General features: G+C 41.8%; 2 protein-coding genes across 5 annotated transcripts in view; one reads left to right on the top strand and one right to left on the bottom strand.

The window, feature by feature from the left end:
• Positions 1 to 9,552: 9,552 nt before the first annotated feature.
• spats1 (spermatogenesis associated serine rich 1) lies at positions 9,553 to 14,517 on the bottom strand. 2 transcript variants are annotated; one of them, XR_001320942.2, is made up of 7 exons: positions 14,189 to 14,517; positions 13,920 to 14,005; positions 13,299 to 13,423; positions 11,128 to 11,295; positions 10,592 to 10,697; positions 10,048 to 10,107; positions 9,553 to 9,849 (listed from the first exon to the last, which is right to left on the bottom strand). XR_001320942.2 is itself a non-coding variant. In XM_014144705.2 (6 exons), exons 1-6 carry the CDS (start codon positions 14,305 to 14,307, stop codon positions 9,732 to 9,734), a joined length of 696 nt encoding a protein of 231 aa, XP_014000180.1. In that variant the 5' UTR covers positions 14,308 to 14,517; the 3' UTR covers positions 9,553 to 9,731. The 2 variants fall into 2 exon arrangements, 1 of the variants encoding a protein (XP_014000180.1); XM_014144705.2 differs by lacking the exon at positions 13,920 to 14,005.
• A 1,724-nt stretch (positions 14,518 to 16,241) lies between these two features.
• Positions 16,242 to 18,086, top strand: part of LOC106571455 (protein cornichon homolog 3) — a 56,622-nt gene continuing 54,777 nt past the window's right edge. For all 3 annotated transcript variants that reach the window (XM_014144587.2, XM_014144586.2, XM_045695747.1), the window contains exon 1: positions 16,242 to 16,780. In XM_014144587.2, the coding sequence (XP_014000062.1) occupies positions 16,703 to 16,780 (78 nt within the window). In that variant the 5' untranslated portion in view covers positions 16,242 to 16,702. The remainder of the gene's footprint in view (positions 16,781 to 18,086) is intronic.

Here is an 18,086-nt window from a genome sequence, read left to right as displayed (position 1 = left end):
TAACTAAATCACTGACAGTGTCACCAGCAAAGCACCCCCACACCATCACACCTCCTCCTCCATGCTTCACAGTGGGAACCAAACATGCGTAGATCATCCGTTCACCTACTCTGCGTCTCACAAAGACACGGCGGTTGGAACCAAAATCTCAAATTTGGACTCATCAGACCAAAGGACAGATTTCCACCAGTTTAATGTCCATTGCTAGTTTTTTATTGGTATACTTTAGTAGTGGTTTCTTTGCAGCAATTCGAAGATGAAGCCCTGATTCACATAGTCTCATCTGAATAGTTGATGTTGAGATGTGTCTGTTACTTGAACTCTGTGAAGCATTTATTTGGGCTGGTAACTCTAATGAACTTATCCTCTGCAGCAGAGGTAACCCTTGGTCTTCCTTTCCTGTGGCGGTTCTCATGAGATCCAGTTTCATCATAGCACTTGATGGTTTTGTGACTGCACTTGAAGAAACTTTCAAAGTTCTTGAAATGTTCCGTTTTGACTGACCTTCATGTCTTAAAGTAATGATGGACTGTTGTTTCTCTTTGCTTATTTGAACTGTTTTTGCCATAATATGGACTTGGTCTTTTCCAAATAAAGCTATCTTCTGTATACCACCCCTACCTTGTCACAACACAACTGATTGGCTCAAACGAATTAGGAAGGAAAGAAATTTCACAAATTAACTTTTAACAAGGCACACCATTTAATTGAAATGCATTCCAGGTGACTACCTGATGAAGCTGGCTGAGCGAATGCCAAGAGTGTGCCAAGCTGTCATCAAGGCAAAGGGTGGCTACTTTGAAGAATCTCAAATTAAAATATACTACTCAAAAAAATAAAGGGAACACTTAAACAACACATCCTAGATCTGAATGAAAGAAATTATCTTATTAAATACTTTTTTCTTTACATAGTTGAATGTGCTGACAACAAAATCACACAAAAATAATCAATGGAAATCCAATTTATTAACCCATGGAGGTCTGGATTTGGAGTCACACTCAAAATTAAAGTGGAAAACCACACTACAGGCTGATCCAACTTTGATGTAATGTCCTTAAAACAAGTCAAAATGAGGCTCAGTAGTGTGTGTGGCCTCCACGTGCCTGTATGATCTCCCTACATTGCCTGGGCATGCTCCTGATGAGGTGGCGGATGGTCTCCTGAGGGATTTCCTCCCAGACCTGGACTAAAGCATCCGCCAACTCCTGGACAGTCTGTGGTGCAACGTGGCGTTGGTGGATGGAGCGAGACATGATGTCCCAGATGTGCTCAATTGGATTCAGGTCTGGGGAACGGGCGGGCCAGTCCATAGCATCAATGCCTTCCTCTTGCAGGAACTGCTGACACACTCCAGCCACATGAGGTCTAGCATTGTCTTGCATTAGGAGGAACCCAGGGCCAACCGCACCAGCATATGGTCTCACAAGGGGTCTGAGGATCTCATCTCGATACCTAATGGCAGTCAGGCTACCTCTGGCGAGCACATGGAGGGCTGTGCGGCCCCCCAAAGAAATGCCACCCCACACCATGACTGACCCACCGCCAAACCGGTCATGCTGGAGGATGTTGCAGGCAGCAGAACGTTCTCCACGGCGTCTCCAGACTCTGTCACGTCTGTCACATGTGCTCAGTGTGAACCTGCTTTCATCTGTGAAGAGCACAGGGCGCCAGTGGCAAATTTGCCAATCTTGGTGTTCTCTGGCAAATGCCAAACGTCCTGCACGGTGTTGGGCTGTAAGCACAACCCCCACCTGTGGACGTCAGGCCCTCATACCACCCTCATGGAGTCTGTTTCTGACCGTTTGAGCAGACACATGCACATTTGTGGCAATCATTTTGCAGGGCTCTGGCAGTGCTCCTCCTGCTCCTCCTTGCACAAAGGCGGAGGTAGCGGTCCTGCTGCTGGGTTGTTGCCCTCCTACGGCCTCCTCCACGTCTCCTGATGTACTGGCCTGTCTCCTGGTAGCGCCTCCATGCTCTGGACACTACGCTGACAGACACAGCAAACCTTCTTGACACAGCTCGCATTGATGTGCGATCCTGGATGAGCTGCACTACCTGAGCCACTTGTGTGGGTTGTAGACTCCGTCTCATGCTACCACTAGAGTGAAAGCACCGCCAGCATTCAAAAGTGACCAAAACATCAGCCAGGAAGCATAGGAACTGAGAAGTGGTCTGTGGTCACCACCTGCAGAATCACTCCTTTATTGGTGGTGTCTTGCTAATTGCCTATAATTTCCACCTGTTGTCTATTCCATTTGCACAACAGCATGTGAAATGTATTGTCAATCAGTGTTGCTTCCTAAGTGGACAGTTTGATTTCACAGAAGTGTGATTGACTTGGAGTTACATTGTGTTGTTTAAGTGTTCCCTTTATTTTTTTGAGCAGTGTATATTTTGATTTGTTTAACACTTTTTTGCTTACTACATGATTCCATATGTGTTATTTCATAGTTTTGATGTCATCACTATTATCCTACAATGTACAAAATTGTACAAATAAAGAAAACCCCTGGAATGAGTAGGTGTCCAAACTTTTGACTGGTACTGTACATTTTCCTGTTTTTTTAATACTTTGCAAATGAAACTTATTTCTATGTGAAAACTGAAATTGTCTGTTTATTCCGTTGCTATTTTAGTTGATGCTCTTATCCAGAGAAACCTACAGTTGTACATTTTCAAACTTTTTTGTACTGGTCCCCCGTGGGAATCGAACCCCCAACCATAGAATTACAAGTGCCATGCTCTAAAACTGAGCCACATCATCACAAACCCTGTGACATCTCAATGTACTCAATTGCTGTATTGTTCTTCTTCGTGGTGATGGAAAGTCTACAGGAAACAAACCTAGATGACCAGCCTATGTACAATACAGTAATGTACATATACATTAACCTGTCTGGGAACCTGGGACGCTTGCGTCCCACCCTAGTCAACAGCCAGTGGAATCGCGTCGCGCGAAATACAAATACCTCATAAATGCTATAACTTCAATTTCTCAAACATATGACTATTTTACACCGTTTTATAGATACACCTCTCCTGAATCGAACCACGTTGTCCGATTTCAAAAAGGCTTTACAGCAAAAGCAAAACATTAGATTATGTTAGGAGAGTACCCAGCCAAAAATAATCACACTGCCATTTTCAAAGCAACTAGCATGCATCACAAATACCCAAAACACAGCTAAATGCAGCACTAACCTTTGACAATCTTCATCAGATGACACTCCTAGGACATCATGTTACACAATACATGCATTTTTTGTTCGATAAAGTTCATATTTATATATAAAAACAGCATTTTACATCAGCGCGTGACGTTCAGAAAATATTTTCCCTCAAATGCTTCCGGTGAATCAGCGCTACAATTTACAAAATTACTATTCAAAAACATTGTTAACATGTAATATTGTCATTCAAAGAATTATAGATTAACATCTCGTGAATGCAACCGCATTGCCAGATTTAAAAATAACTTTACTGGGAAATCACACTTTTTAATAAACGAGGTGCTATGCTCAGAAAAATAGGCTAGGCGATACAGGTTAGCGCCATCTTGGAACCATCTAACATCAAATATACTATTGTAAATATTCCCTTACCTTTGATTATCTTCATCAGAAGGCACTTCCAGGAATCCCAGGTCCACAACAAATGTAGTTTTGTTCGAAAAAGTTAATCATTTATGTCCCAATAGCTCCTTCTTGTTAGCGCGTTCCGAAGGCTACTCATAATGTACGAGGCGCGCTGGACTTGTCGTCACGAATGTGCAGAAAATATATATTTACGTTCGTTCAAACATGTCAAACGTTGTATAACATAAATCTTTAGGGCCTTTTTCAATCAGAGCTTCAATAATATTCAAGGCGGACGATTGCATTGTCTTACTAAACGTTTCGGAACAAAAGGGTACCTATGGGCGCCCGCGTCATAGTAGTAATGGCCCTCCCCCTATGACCAACTTCCCAAGCCTCTCTTTCGGTCAGTTTCTACCGGAGAAGACTCAAACCACTTTGTAAAGACTGTTGACATCTAGTGGAAGCCTTAGGAAGTGCTAAATGAATCCTAACTCACGGTGTGTTTCATAGGCAAAGTGTTGAAGGTGATTCCACAAATCAGATTTCCACTTCCTGCATGGAATCTTCTCAGGTTTTGGCCTGCCATATGAGTTCTGTAATACTCACAGACACCATTCAAACAGTTTTAGAAACTTTAGAGTGTTTTCTATCCAAATCTACTATCTATTATATGCATATTCTAGTTACTGGGCAGGAGTAGTAACCAGATTAAATCGGGTATGTTTTTTATCCGGCCGTGCAAATACTGCCCCCTAGCCCCAACAGGTTTTAAGTGGTTTGTAAGGATGGTAAATGAATACTGCATAAAAAGTGGTTGTTTTCCATGTTATTTGATCAAGAAAAATATTGTATTTATTGTAGATATTTTGTCTTTGCCCATAGCTATGCACCTTTTAATATACATTTTTGAGGACAGGATTTTGTTCTTTAGAATGACAATCGCAGAGAACGGGACAGGGCAACAGCTCTTACAATTTCAACATGTTTTTTGTGTGCATGCGCTACATGTGAGAAAAAAATATTTTTCACAAATTGAATATTTTTATCATTTTTTTTTTTTCTTCAGATTTTCCAGGGGGTGCTGCAGCACCCTCAGGACCCCTACTTCCCGGGGCTATGGTTCCATTTGCTAATTTCTTTAGCCACCAATGGATCACGGTGTATCAATGTGTTCAAATGGAAATGTCTGGTGCTCTTGCGTTTAACTTTTACATTTTTATCATTTTTATTCAGATTTGTATGATTAAATAATGGTTTGCTTTAGAAATGCCTGTGAATATTATGTGATGTTTTGGTGGTCTACTTCTAGACGGTTGTAGTATAGGCCTAGCCTTCAGTTTGTAGTTTAAAGCAGTTGTTGTCAAATCTGTCCTCGTGGAACCACAAATGTTTACATTTTATTGTAGCCCTGAACTAGTTCACCTGATTCATCTAAGGGCTTGATGATAGATTGACAAATTCAATCGGGTGTGCTAGCTCTGGAATAGTTAAAATACATGGAACAGCTGGAGGTCCCCAAGGCCTAAAGGAGGGGTGTGTGCACCCCTGCTTGTTGAGGCAATGGTTTTGCCCAGGTAGTGGCTCAAAGTATTGGTACCTAGCTTTGCCAGCGTTCTGTAAGCTCTTAAGGACATTATCCTTATGTGGTTAAATAACCTTTTATGGCTAGGGGTTCCGCTAGCGGAAAGTTTCGACAACATCCGGTGAAATGGCAGAACGCGAAATAATATTTAACTTTCATACATTCACTTTCATACATTTCATACATTCACAACGGCAATACACCAAATTAAAGCTTAACTTCTTGTTAATCTAGCCACCGTGTCAGATTTCAAAAAGGCTTTACGGCGAAAGCAAACCATGCTATTATCTGAGGACAGCACCCCATCAAACAAACACATGACAATCATAATTCAACCCGCCAGGCACGACACAAAACTCAGAAATAACAATATAATTCATGCCTTACCTTTGAAGATCTTCTGTTGGCACTCCAATATGTCCCATAAACATCATAAATGGTCTTTTTGTTCGATAAATTCTGTCGTTATATCTCCAAAATGTCCATTTATTTGGCGCGTTTGGTTCAGAAAAACACCAGTTCCAACTCGCGCAACATGACTACAAAATATCTAATAAATTACCTGTAATCTAGATCCAAACATTTCAAACAACTTTCCTAATACAACTTTAGGTATTTTTTTACGTAAATAATCAATACAATTTAAGACGGGATAAACTGTGTTCAATACCGGACGAAAACAAAGTGGAGTGAGCTTTCAGGTCGCGCGCACCAACCACAACAGTACACTAGACTCGACCCTCGTTCTGAACAGCCATACTTCTTCATTACTCAAAAGAAAAACATCAACCAATTTCTAGACTGTTGACATCCAGTGGAAGCGATAGGAACTGCAAGCAAGTGCCTTAGAAATCTAGATCCAAACCCATTGAAAAAACCCATTGAAAACACTGTCACCTCAACAACAACAAAAATCCTGAATGGTTTGTCCTCAGGGTTTCGCCTGCCAAATAAGTTCTGTTATACTCACAGACATAATTTTAACAGTTTTCTATCCAAATCTACCAATGATATGCATATCCTAGCTTCTGGGCCTGAGTAGCAGGCAGTTTACTTTGGGCACGCTTTTCATCCAAAATTCCGAATGCTGCCCCCTATCCCAAAAAGTTAAGGACCATATCACCTCTACCTTACATCCTAGACCCACTTCAATTTGCCTACCACCCCAATAGATCCACAGGCGATGAATTCGCCATCACACGGCACACTGCCCTATCCCATCTGGACAAGTGGAATACCTACAGTACGTCAGAATGCTGTTCATTGCCTATAGCTCAGCTTTCAATACCATAGTACCCTCCAAGCTCATCATTAAGCTTGGGGCCCTGGGTCTGAACCCTACCCTGTGCAACTGGATCCTGGACTTCCTGATGGGCCGCCCCCAGGTGGTGAAGGTAGGAAACAACACCTCCACTTCACTGATCCTCAACCCTGGGGCCCCACAAGGGTGTGTGCTCAGCCCCCTCCTGTACTCCCTGTTCACCCATGACTGTGTGGCCACGCACACCTCCAACTCAATCATCAAGTTTGCAGATGACAAAACAGTAGTGGGCCTGATTACCAACAATGACAAGACAGGCTACAGGGAGGAGGTAATGGCCCTGGCGGAGTGGTGCCAGGAAAATAACCTCTCCCTCAACGTCAACAAAATGAAGGAGCTGATCGTGCACTTCAGGAAACAGCAGAGGGAGCACACCCCTATCCACATCGACGGGACTGCAGTGGAGAAGGTGGAAAGCTTTAACTTCCTCGGCGTACACATTACTGACAATCTGAATTGGTCCACCCACACATACAGTGTGGTGAAGGCGGCAAAACAGCGTCTCTTCAACCACAAGAGGCTGAAGATATTTGGCTTGACCCCTAAGACCCTCAGAAACATTTACAGATGCACAATTGAGAGCATCGTGTCGGGCTGTATCACCGCCTGATACGGCAACTGCACTCCCCGCAACCGCAGGGCACTCCAGAGGGTGATATGTTCTGCCCAACGCATCACCAGGGGCACACTGCCTGCCCTCCAGGATACCTACAGCACCCAATGTCACAGGAAGGCCTACAAGATCATCAAGGACATCAACCAACCGAGCCATGGCCTGTTCACCCCGCAAAGTCAGTACATGTACATCAAAGCTGGGACCGATCTAAAAAACAGCTTCTATCTCAAGGCCATCAGACTGTTAAATAGCCATCACCAGCCAGCTACCACCCGGCTACTCAACCCTGCACCTTAGAGCCCTATATACATAGACGTAGAATCACTGGACACTTTAATAATTGAACACTAGTCACTTTAATAATGTTTACATTCTGCTTTACTCATCTCAAATGTATATACTGTATTCCATTCTACTGTATTTAGTCAATGCCACTCCGACATTGCTTGTCCTAATATTTATATATTTCTTAATTCCATTCTTTTACTTTTAGATTTGTGTAGTGTTGTGAATTGTTAGATGCTACTGCACTGTTGGAGCAAGGAACACAAGCATTTCGCTACACCCGCAATAACATCTGCTAAATATGTGTATGTGACCAATAAATTTGATTTGATTTAGAGCTCTGCTACCTGACCCGAGCCGGACGGCCCCGACATTATTCTGTACATCTGGTTAGGGCCAGGTAGGGCCTGTTTTTTCATCAATAACTAGGGTACAGGCAGGGCTCGGGTATCACTATGAGGCAACAGTTTTGCTAGTCCTGTGTGGCTACATTGGTAGAGCATGGCACTTGCAATGCCAGGGTTGGGGCTTTGATTCCCACAGGGGACCAGTATGAAAATGTATGAACTCGCTACTTACTGTAAGTCGCTCTGGATAAGAGCGTCTGCTAAATGACAAACGTAAACGCGTGCAAGGAGTGAGTGACAGACAGAGAGCAGCAACTAATAGAGCCCAAGCTCGGTCCTTACATTTGGCAGAAGCAAATCGGGCCTGGGGTAGGCTAGGGCCTGAACGGCATGGGTAGGGCTCGGACTTAAAATGAATGCCCGTGCAGGGCTATAATGTGTGGAATTTGCAGGTTGCTTTCAAAATAAAAGTCCCTCACTGAAAAGGATGCAAATGGTTACCAATAGTGGAATCATGACATATTTGGACTAGATAATGCTAAAGAAGGTTGGAATGTTGTTGCCTAATTTTAAATGAAATACCAATAATTCATTAGTTTGACAACAGAGAGAAAGAAACTGTTGAAATCTCATTGTGGATCTATTAGACTGCATAATTGCATTGGGGAATACTTATATGCACTGTACAGCCTTACCTATGGATTGTGAACCCATCGTGTCAACAAATATGTAATAACATTCCAACCTTGTTAATTATTATCTAGTCCAAATATGGCATGAATCCACTATTTGTATCCATTTGCATCACTTTCAATGAGGGACTTAGATTTTGCAGACGAAACGCAAATTCCACAATTTAGGCTAATCCTTATTGTGGCTAGTGTCACATACGTAGAGAGAAGTGGGTACCAACGATGTATATAAACTCTGGATTGCTGATGCTATTTATTGGCCATTGAGAGGCTTTGAAGGCACCGTTCGGCCGTATTGGCACTCCCCAGTAGGAGCAGCCCTCCATAGGAATGAATGGAATTATACAGTTTTTAGAATCAATGTTTTTTTGTAGTGGGACAGTAACATTAGTAATCTCAAAAAAGTACACAAAGGAAACATTCAAAAACGTTTTTCTACTGAATATGGCCAGGCAAACCCACTGAGCTATACGATTCCTGCTCTACCCATTGCTTGTTGGTCTGGAAAGCCTCCGCAAATGAAAACGTACCTTAACACAGATGCTGCATTCATCACAAGTCAGAACCTCCAAATTAAAGTTAAGTTATTTGCGTGTAGCTTCCCATTGGTTGATTCTGATACTTTCCAATTGGAAAACTTTGAACGGCCTACTGCCTATCATCTTTCTACAATGAGTTTCCAAGTCGTAACAATTCAGAGTTTCCTTGATTCGACATGTCATGAATGCAGAGACACATGGGACCATTATTAAAAACCTGTACACACCCCCTCCCTAACCTTGAGGCATGCTGAAGTGATTAAGCAGCTAAAAGTGGCCGCCCTAGTTGTCCCTGTATATCCTGAACGGGATCAGCAGTGTTGTTTTGCTGAATGAGGGATTGAGCCCACCACTTATCTTCCCCTGGGAATTAAGGAAATCTATGTGATGCACCTCTGCCAGACTATAAGGCAAAACAGAGGTCAGGTTATTAACTGTTGCTGACCTAACAGCTTTTGGAACTCAGCAAAGTCAGGCCACCTGGGAGCTTTTTTTCCCTGCTTGGCTTATTGTTGTTTATCTCCCCTCAGCAAATTGCATAACCCAATTGTTGAAATGTGAACAGTGATGGCAAAGCTCAAAATTATGTCATGACAATTAATCACACTTTATTACATCTTTGATCCCCCCCCACCAAACTTCCTTATCAAACTACAGTAGAATCAAAACCACGTGACTGTAATCATGCCGAATGATCATAATATTCCGTTTGTAATTGTAATCCATTTCTCCTCATTCATCTAAAAAAACATTTTGACATGTCTGTCAGTTGTCAAGCACAGTTTTGAATATGACTGGTGCAGGCCTCCATTTACTCAGCTTCTTCACTTCCAGGATGTCTGCCTCTCTGTCCTCCATCCTCTTCCTCGCTACATATGGAATACTGCAGAAAGACATCACACACACCAGCCACAAATAAATGGCAAAACATACTATACATCTGGAATGCCTCTTCATCTAAACCTTGCATCAATCATGTACATTTGCATAAATAATATCACTTGTTAAATACAATTCTTCTTCCCCAGGTCTCCAGAAGTGCACTAGTTTAAGAGTTATCTTAATTGGTTATATGTCTCACCATGTCTTTTTTGGAGGTGGCTGAAGAGGAACGAATGTATCTGCACTGAAGGTCAGTGACCTACAGAGGACAATTCCACTGTGAGTATGAAACCACCATCACACATCACTGAGCATGCTGATAACCACAGTTTCACATTTGTGAAAAGATGGGTATGTCTCAATTATCTCTCTTTCCTTCCAAAGTGTGCATTTGTCCACTCCCCTTCACTGACTTGAAAGGAAATATGGTGGAAGCTCCCACTGCCCCATGACTCCACCAATCTACTGCGTTTAGATTGGTTGAAAGTAGTGAACAAGTGTACACTTCAGGTGAGAGGAGAGATTATTGGGATGCTCCCTGTGTGCGAAATTGTTGTACACTTGCTGTTTGTCCCTTGAAACTGGGCAATATAAAGACCAATAGCACCATCTTTCAGCCATCTGTAGTACTTCATGTATGAAAACAAGACAGAGCTACAGTATATCTACAGCACCGTAGCCTACTGTATCCTATTTCAATCAAATGTACCATCAACACAACTGAAGGACAACAAAAACCTTACCCAAAATGTGTTGTTGCTAATGTTGATCCAAACTTGTGAAAGTCAGGACTGTACTCAGGTGTTAGATAGGGTCTAGAACCAGGTGCAGAATGGCAGGTAAACCTGGCTGGAATGGAGGAACAAGCGGTTACATTATGATACATGTATTCTCTCGTCGACAGACTGCGTAAACATAATCGAGTGTCTGACCAAATGATGCAAGATTTTAGTTCTGGGTTAACTGAGATTATAATACATTTAACACTGAGCATAACCTTGTTTAACCCAGAAATAACATTGTGTGTAATTTTATGTTTACTTAGTCTGTCCAGGAGAAATTACACAGAGCATAGCCAATCTAGAATGTATTCTTCTATTAGCCTAAATCATGCATTCCAATTTACCATCAGAAAGCCTAACCATAAACGTAGATAATCATAAACTACTTATCAACTTTAACACAATAGCCTTCATCGGATAATCTTGTTTCAATAATACTTTGAACATTCTGCAAAACGTATGCGTTTTCACAGCTACTGAATATTTGCTGTACATACCTTGTTTTTTCCTCCCAATGGTGGCCTCCAGAGTTCTCTCTGAAGAACACCGTATGGTCCTATAATGGTGACCTCCCTCCAGCAAACAGCGTTTGCCAACATGGAAGGTTCTGGGCTGACCAAAGTTGGGATAAAACGTCCACTCAGTCTGGGACACCATGTTGGCCTCTACAAAAATAAATAAAGAGAGTAATAAACGTAAATACAGAGGTTTGATTAATAGTATGCAAAACATCCGAGTTAGTGATCTAATAAAGAATGACGTCACACAGTTCTATTTATGATGTAGTACTGTACATTCAATAGGGGTTACTGTCGTGGCACTGTTTATGTCAGATTATTGGCACTTTATACACCGAGTGTACAAAACATTAAGAACCCCTTTTTGCCCTCAGAACAGACTCAATTCGTCAGGGCATGGACTCTACAAGGTGTTTGTATGTTGTATTTATGAAGGATCCCCATTAGCTGCTGCCTCTTCCTGGGGTCCAGCAAAATTAAGGCAGTTATATACAATTTTAAATATTACATTTCTTATCACAACACATTAAATGTGTTCCCTCAGGCCACTACTCTACTACTACATATCTACAATGCAAACTCCATGTGTACATCTGTGTAGAGTGGGTGTCTTATCATGTGTGTCTGTGCCTGTGTGTGTGTCTCTTCACAGTCCCCGCTGTTCTAGAAGGTGTATTTGTATCTGTTTTTTTAAATCTGATTCTACTGCTTGCATCAGTTACCTGATGTGGAAGAGTTCCATGTAGCCATTGGCTCTATGTTGTACTATGCGCCTCCCATAGTCTGTTCTTTACTCGGGGGTTGTGAAGAGACCTTTGTTGACATTTTATTTAACTAGGCAAGTCAGTAAAGAACAAATTCTTATTTACAATGACGGCCTACCTCGGCCAAACCCAGGCCAATTGTGAGCCGCCCTATGGGACTCCCAATCACGGCTGGATACAGCCTGGAATCGAACCAGGGTCTGTAGTGATGCCTCTAGCACTAAGATGTAGTGCCTTAGACCGCTGCGGCACTCGGGGAGCACCTCATGTCTTGTGGGGTATGCATGGGTGTCCGAGCTGTGTGGTAGTAGTTTAAACAGACAACTCGGTGCATTCTGCATGTCAACGCTTCTTACAAAAACAAGCAGGGATGAAGTCAATCTCTCCTCCACTTTGAACCATGAGAGATTTACTGCATATTATTAACGTTAGCTTTCTGTGTACATTTAAGGGCCAGCTGTGCTGCCCTGTTCTGAGCCAATTGTAATTTTCCAAGGTCCCTTTGTGGCACCTGACCACACAACTGTAGTCCAGTCATGACAAAACTAGAGCCTGTAGGACCTGCCTTGTTGATAGTGCTGTTAAAAAGGCAGAGCAGAGCTTTATTATGGACAGACTTCTCCCCATCTTAGCTACTGTTGTATCAACATGTGTTTAATATTCTTAGGTAGCGGAATAACTTTTGCTTTCCTCCAGGAATGAGGGCACACACTTTCTAGTAGGCTGAGATTAAAGATATGGCAAATGGGAGTGGCAATATTGTCCACTATTATCCTCAGTAATTTTCCATCCAAGTTGTCAGACCCTGATGGCTTGTCATTGTTGATAGACAAAAGTTCTCTCACCTCTTCCACACTCACTTTACAGAATTCCACAGGGAGCATTCCACATGGATGCTGGCCCATGTTGACTCCAATGCTTCCCACAGTTGTGTCAAGTTGGCTGGATGTCCTTTGGGTGGTGGACCATTCTTGATACACACGGGAAACTGTTGAGCGTGAAATACCCAACAGCGAAATACCAGTGCCCCTGGCACCTACTACCATACCCCGTTCAAAGGCACTTACATGTTTTGTCTTGCCCAATCACCCTCTGAATGGCACTCATACACAATCCATGTCTCAATTGTCTCAAGGCTTTAAAATCCTTCTTTAACCTGTCTCCTCCCCTTCATTTACACTGATTGAAGTGGATTTAACAAGTGACATCAATAAGGGATCTTAGCTTTCACCTGGTCAGTCTATGTCATGGAAAGAGAAAGATTTCTTAATGTTTTGTACATTGTGAAATCATGGCCTCTTATATATTGGTAAATTAAATGGGGGGCATTTTCAAACAAACAATCAATCAATCATTTGTAGACATGATCTAAGCCCAGTGACTCACGTGGGAAGGACCTGAGCAGTCTGGTCTCTTCAGGGAACTTGATCAGTTTGATGTGAGGGAGTGGAGCATCACTGTAGCGAGGCGCTGGCAGCCACCGCAGACCAGAGCTCCAGTCAAGGTCACACCTGGAGAAGTACAGTACCCAGTCACCAATCCGTGTGCTGGACAGCTACTTGGTGTGCAGGCTTTTATTCCAGCCCAGCACTTACACACCTGACAGAGCTCATCTGTTAATCATCAACTAACAATCAATAGCTTGATTAGCTGTCTTATGTTAAGGGTAAGGTGCCATAAACATGAGGCATCATGAACTTCGGAATATATATATATATATATTGCAGACAAGGCGAAAGGTAGGCTGAGCTTCCGTCTAGAAGCACTGCAGGATTTACTGGTTGCTGGCTTGCTGCAGCTTCCTCTGCTCTGACATTGTGACATAGCTAATGATGAGACAGACAGCCCTGTCAGAATGCCATTGTGTCAAGCCAGTTCCAGACATGGGAGTGGTGTGAGTAAACACTTTCTCAGTTAGTCTTTTGTGTTCATCTTACATTAATGTCAATGACATATCTTGGTATGTCAATGAATGAAGTGAAATTATAAAGGAATGCTATTGCCTACAGTCTGGTGTTCTTAGATCCTCTCAACGCGCTGGACTTGGATTTAGCTTGCAAAGGTCACTGTGCCTGCTCTGTATCTTAGCTACCCTACAAACAAACAGTGTAGAAAAAGAGAAAGCACACAAAATAAAGTGATTGGTAGGTTACAAAACTTTAACGTCTAGACTATACATTCAGTTGTTCGTAAAGTAACCCTTTATCCCTGTACATTGAAAACCCTTTTATCAACTTTGTTGATGTTCATACAATAGTCTAAAGACGATCACATACTCTGTTAGGTTGGGCTCTATGTGCCGAATGTGCGGTCTGTATTGTATCTCTCCTCCATGTGAATAGTGTCCGAGCTTGTCCTGGGGTCCGAGCTTGTCCAACGCGCCAAAAGAACACATACTGAATGGGAACCACCTTTTGCACGAGTTTATTACTTTATATTACAAGGAAGCGTATCCTGATAGCTATTTTACTTTGACCGTGTTTTGCAGCGGTCATTCATGTTATCTAGATTAAGTTTAATGCGTCTCGCCCAAAAAAAGTTGTTGGAAACAATAGGCCTGTATGACACGTTTGTAGCCTATAGAACGACCCAAGCTGTTGCTAGGAGAAAATGACAAACTTCTCTGAGGGGTGGGTCGTTCCACCAATTAGGTGCCTTTTGAGGAGTGTAACTTCGTGAGAGAAGAATACGTGTTATTTCTCCTAATTGTAACATTCTGTCATAAAGAGCAAATGTTAGACTTAATAAAATACCTGTTTCCCCATCTCAAGAGGTCAAATAAAATATCTACCATTACATTTACATTTTAGTCTGTCTGGCTAGGGTCCGGTAGCAGAGCTCTAACCCCCCCCCCACAAAGGCTTAGACTTTTAGGTGTTAAATGGCACTTAATTTAATTTAATAGGATTTTAATATGTGATATTTGTGCACAATTTCTACTTAAAATATCAAAGGCACTAATTTCATGGAACGACCCAGGTATGAAAATGAGAGGTGATGGGAAGATTACTTGTGCAAAGCATGGAAGGGTCAGACCTATACTACATTGACAAAGTGTCAGTTGTATGACCTGTTATAATAACCTATTTTAGTATGAATTTGCATATAGATTATTTGTGAAGAATCTATATAGGCATTGTAAAGGTTTTATGAAGGCAAATTTCTAAATTTGGTAGTGCATCAGCAGTTTTCCACTTATTATGTCAGTCACTGACAGTCATTCAGTTAGCCCATGTCAGCTAAAAACATGTATATTGCAAAGTAAGGTAGTCTAGCCAGCCATCCAATAGTACTGTTGACCAAGTGCCGTTTACAAATGTAGACCTATTTTGTAGGCTACTATTTAAAAACGGCATAATTTGCTTTTTTCTCATCATTATGGTCAGAAACGAGATTTGGTTGTTTGCTGACATAGGCTACAAATGTTAGGTGACATGGGTTAATTGAGTGACTTCTCAGTAACTGAAATAACAACTGGGAAACCGCTGATGCACTACCAAATGTAGAAATTGCACCTTGTGTATTCTAATTTACTAACTCGCAACAGTAAATTTAGTTTTTTTTTTAAAACGGCCAGAGGCGCCTCTGATTATGGTGTCATTATCTGTCACACCAATTTATCAGTGTAAATTTTTTTTTATGTTCAGACAAGTAGGCGATACTATGTAACCATAGTCACTAGATGGCGCCAACAGATAATTTACTAAGCATTTGCCTGTCTACTACCTAGTCAAGACCTAAACTTGACTGTCTCATAATGGTGCCCTGATGTGCCCTAGTCTAGATACATATGTCAAAGGCTTTGGCAGAGTAAATTGCAATTCGTAATGCTTTCCCAATAAATGTATCGGAGCCACACTCAAAATAAATAATCTGTGGCATCTTTTTGCATTTTAGTCATTTAGCAGACGCTCTTATCCAGAGCACTTACAGTAGTGAATGCATACATTTTTTCTTCTTCTTCCGTACTGGTCCCCGGTGGGAATTGAACCGACAACCCTGGCGTGGCAAACACCATGCACTACCAACTGAGCCACAAGTTGTACTTAGATTTTTAAACCCTATCTCTGTAGCCTAAATGTGGGGTGTGTCTTATTATTTGAGATAATCTGTCGACTCTTCACTTGCTTGAAAACAATAGATTACAGTAATTTATATTTGCTAAAACTTCAAAATTCTAAAAAGCATATGCTTTTGAATGGGAATCGGGAAGATAAATTAGATCAACACTACTGCCTGAACACTGGCCCTTTAAATCCACCTGTTGGGGCGCAAGACTGCGCCTTCGGAATCGTGGAGCTATAGGTTAACTGTGGTTTGAAGACACCGTTTAGTACGAGTGCCAGGAGTGTTGCGGAGCTCCAATTTTAATACCGTTACATTGTAGCCAACCAGATTCTCTTTAGTAATTTGCCTGTCCAAAGCATTCTTCCTAACCTGGGATGTTTTTGAGCATAATTTGGATCTCTTGATATCCATTTCAAGACATCGCTTGGATTTATATTATTTATATTCTTATTGTGTAATCTCTGCATTGAAATGTCTGTCGTTTTCATCAAGTCTAGGCCACTGGTCTAATTTCCAATTAAGAAATTGCGCCGCAAAACGTTTCGACTTCAAAGTGAGACCGTGGATGCGCGTTTCGTTGGAGACGTTCTGCAACAATTTGTTGCAAACATTCAGAGCAAAGTGATGGATGGAGTCGTTATCACCTCGGTTTGCCATGGCACCTTAATCATTTAGTTTTTTTAATGTGATTCATCTGAGTCCTCTTTTCGTGTTATTCAATTATGTTCACTTTCGCTGCCTTTTGCTATATGCTGTCACTGGTCCTCTGTGCTTCCCTGATCTTCTTTGCGATATGGCATGTAAGTGGGTGTTTTATTACTTGTTTTTGTTGTTGTTATACGTTTTTTAAGATGTGAAAATGAATTTTTATATGATTATGAATGATTTTGGCTATGGGCAATATTCCATAATGGTGCGTAATAGCCTAGTGTATTTATACCTGCTCACAACCCCTTTGCCTTTTGCGCAAGATAATTAATACATTATTCGATGTATGCAAAGGTGCTGTTTCAATGCCCAACCTTTCACTTGAATTATAATTTTATTAAGATCCCCATTTGCTGATGCCACCCGCTCTAATGGGTAGGAAAATATAATACATCCCCAAATTGACACGAGCGCACCTCTATCTCGGACGTTTAGCCTTTAACACCACTAATTTCCACTTAATTGACTAAATGGTCATATCGGTTTTATTTTGTTTTTGCAGATTTTTTAGCTATGGTTTCATCAAATGGTTTTACAATTCACTTGACTCAGTCATCATGCACCTCTGCAATCGATTGGGAAATATGTTAGAGACGTTGGACACACTGAGACGAATTCTCCCCCGCACACAGTTTTATCTGTGTGTTATTGTCTTTGTTCAAACCAGCCGGGAGACCCTGCAACACAGAAATGCCAATAAGAACGCATTACAATATTTGGATAATATAATTATTTACTCTGAAAGCCCTTGCGCCCTCCTGCGGAACTTTATGTAAAGGCAGATTTCGGTCTGGTCACACAGTCCGACGTACCTTTGCATAGCAATAGACCCGAGACTGGAGAGCTTCAGGTTTACTTCTGATCCCAGGCAATTACAGGAGGCATGGCATGTGTCAGGCCCATATGGGGTACAAAGCGGTGGACAGATCTCATCTAGTCTGCCTGCTACTCAGGAATAGAAGAACATACAGCTTATGCCAAGAGCAGAATTATCACCATGGATGTTTTCATTCTGTCTATATTACTGTAATATACTGTAAAGTGGTAATTACACACACACACACACACACACACACACACACACACACACACACACACACACACACACACACACACACACACACACACACACACACACACTCTGTTATCCAAAACAACTAACAGCTCATACATACAGTACATTCAATGTATCTGTGGTCTTGTAAAGCACCATGTTCCAACCAACTGAGACTTATGGGAAACACAATGCTTCTGATGGCAGGGTGGCGATTTCAATTCACAAACACAGGCATAAGCTACGAATAGCCTGTTATGCAGGCTTCATGGCGTGATGTCACATGCATAGTCAAATAAATGGGTTTTAATTACCAGCCCTTTTCACATTACAGCATGCCTGTC

The sequence above is a fragment of the Salmo salar genome, chromosome ssa15 (genome assembly GCF_905237065.1).
Source record: "Salmo salar chromosome ssa15, Ssal_v3.1, whole genome shotgun sequence".
Taxonomy (NCBI): Eukaryota; Metazoa; Chordata; class Actinopteri; order Salmoniformes; family Salmonidae; genus Salmo; species Salmo salar.
Note: the sequence above shows the minus strand (reverse complement) of the source record. Positions and strands in the feature narration are given on the sequence as shown.

What these genes read in the sequence shown, in the direction of transcription:
- spats1 (XM_014144705.2), bottom strand. Translation starts at nt 14,307, where the DNA reads ATGTGTTCTTTTGGCGCGTTGGACAAGCTCGGACCCCAGGACAAGCTC. An exon ending in ATAGAGCCCAACCTAACAGA is followed by an intron (nt 13,424 to 14,188) that starts GTATGTGATCGT and finishes GTACTTCTCCAG; the next exon opens with GTGTGACCTTGACTGGAGCT. An exon ending in TTAGCAACAACACATTTTGG is followed by an intron (nt 10,108 to 10,591) that starts GTAAGGTTTTTG and finishes TGTCCTCTGTAG; the next exon opens with GTCACTGACCTTCAGTGCAG.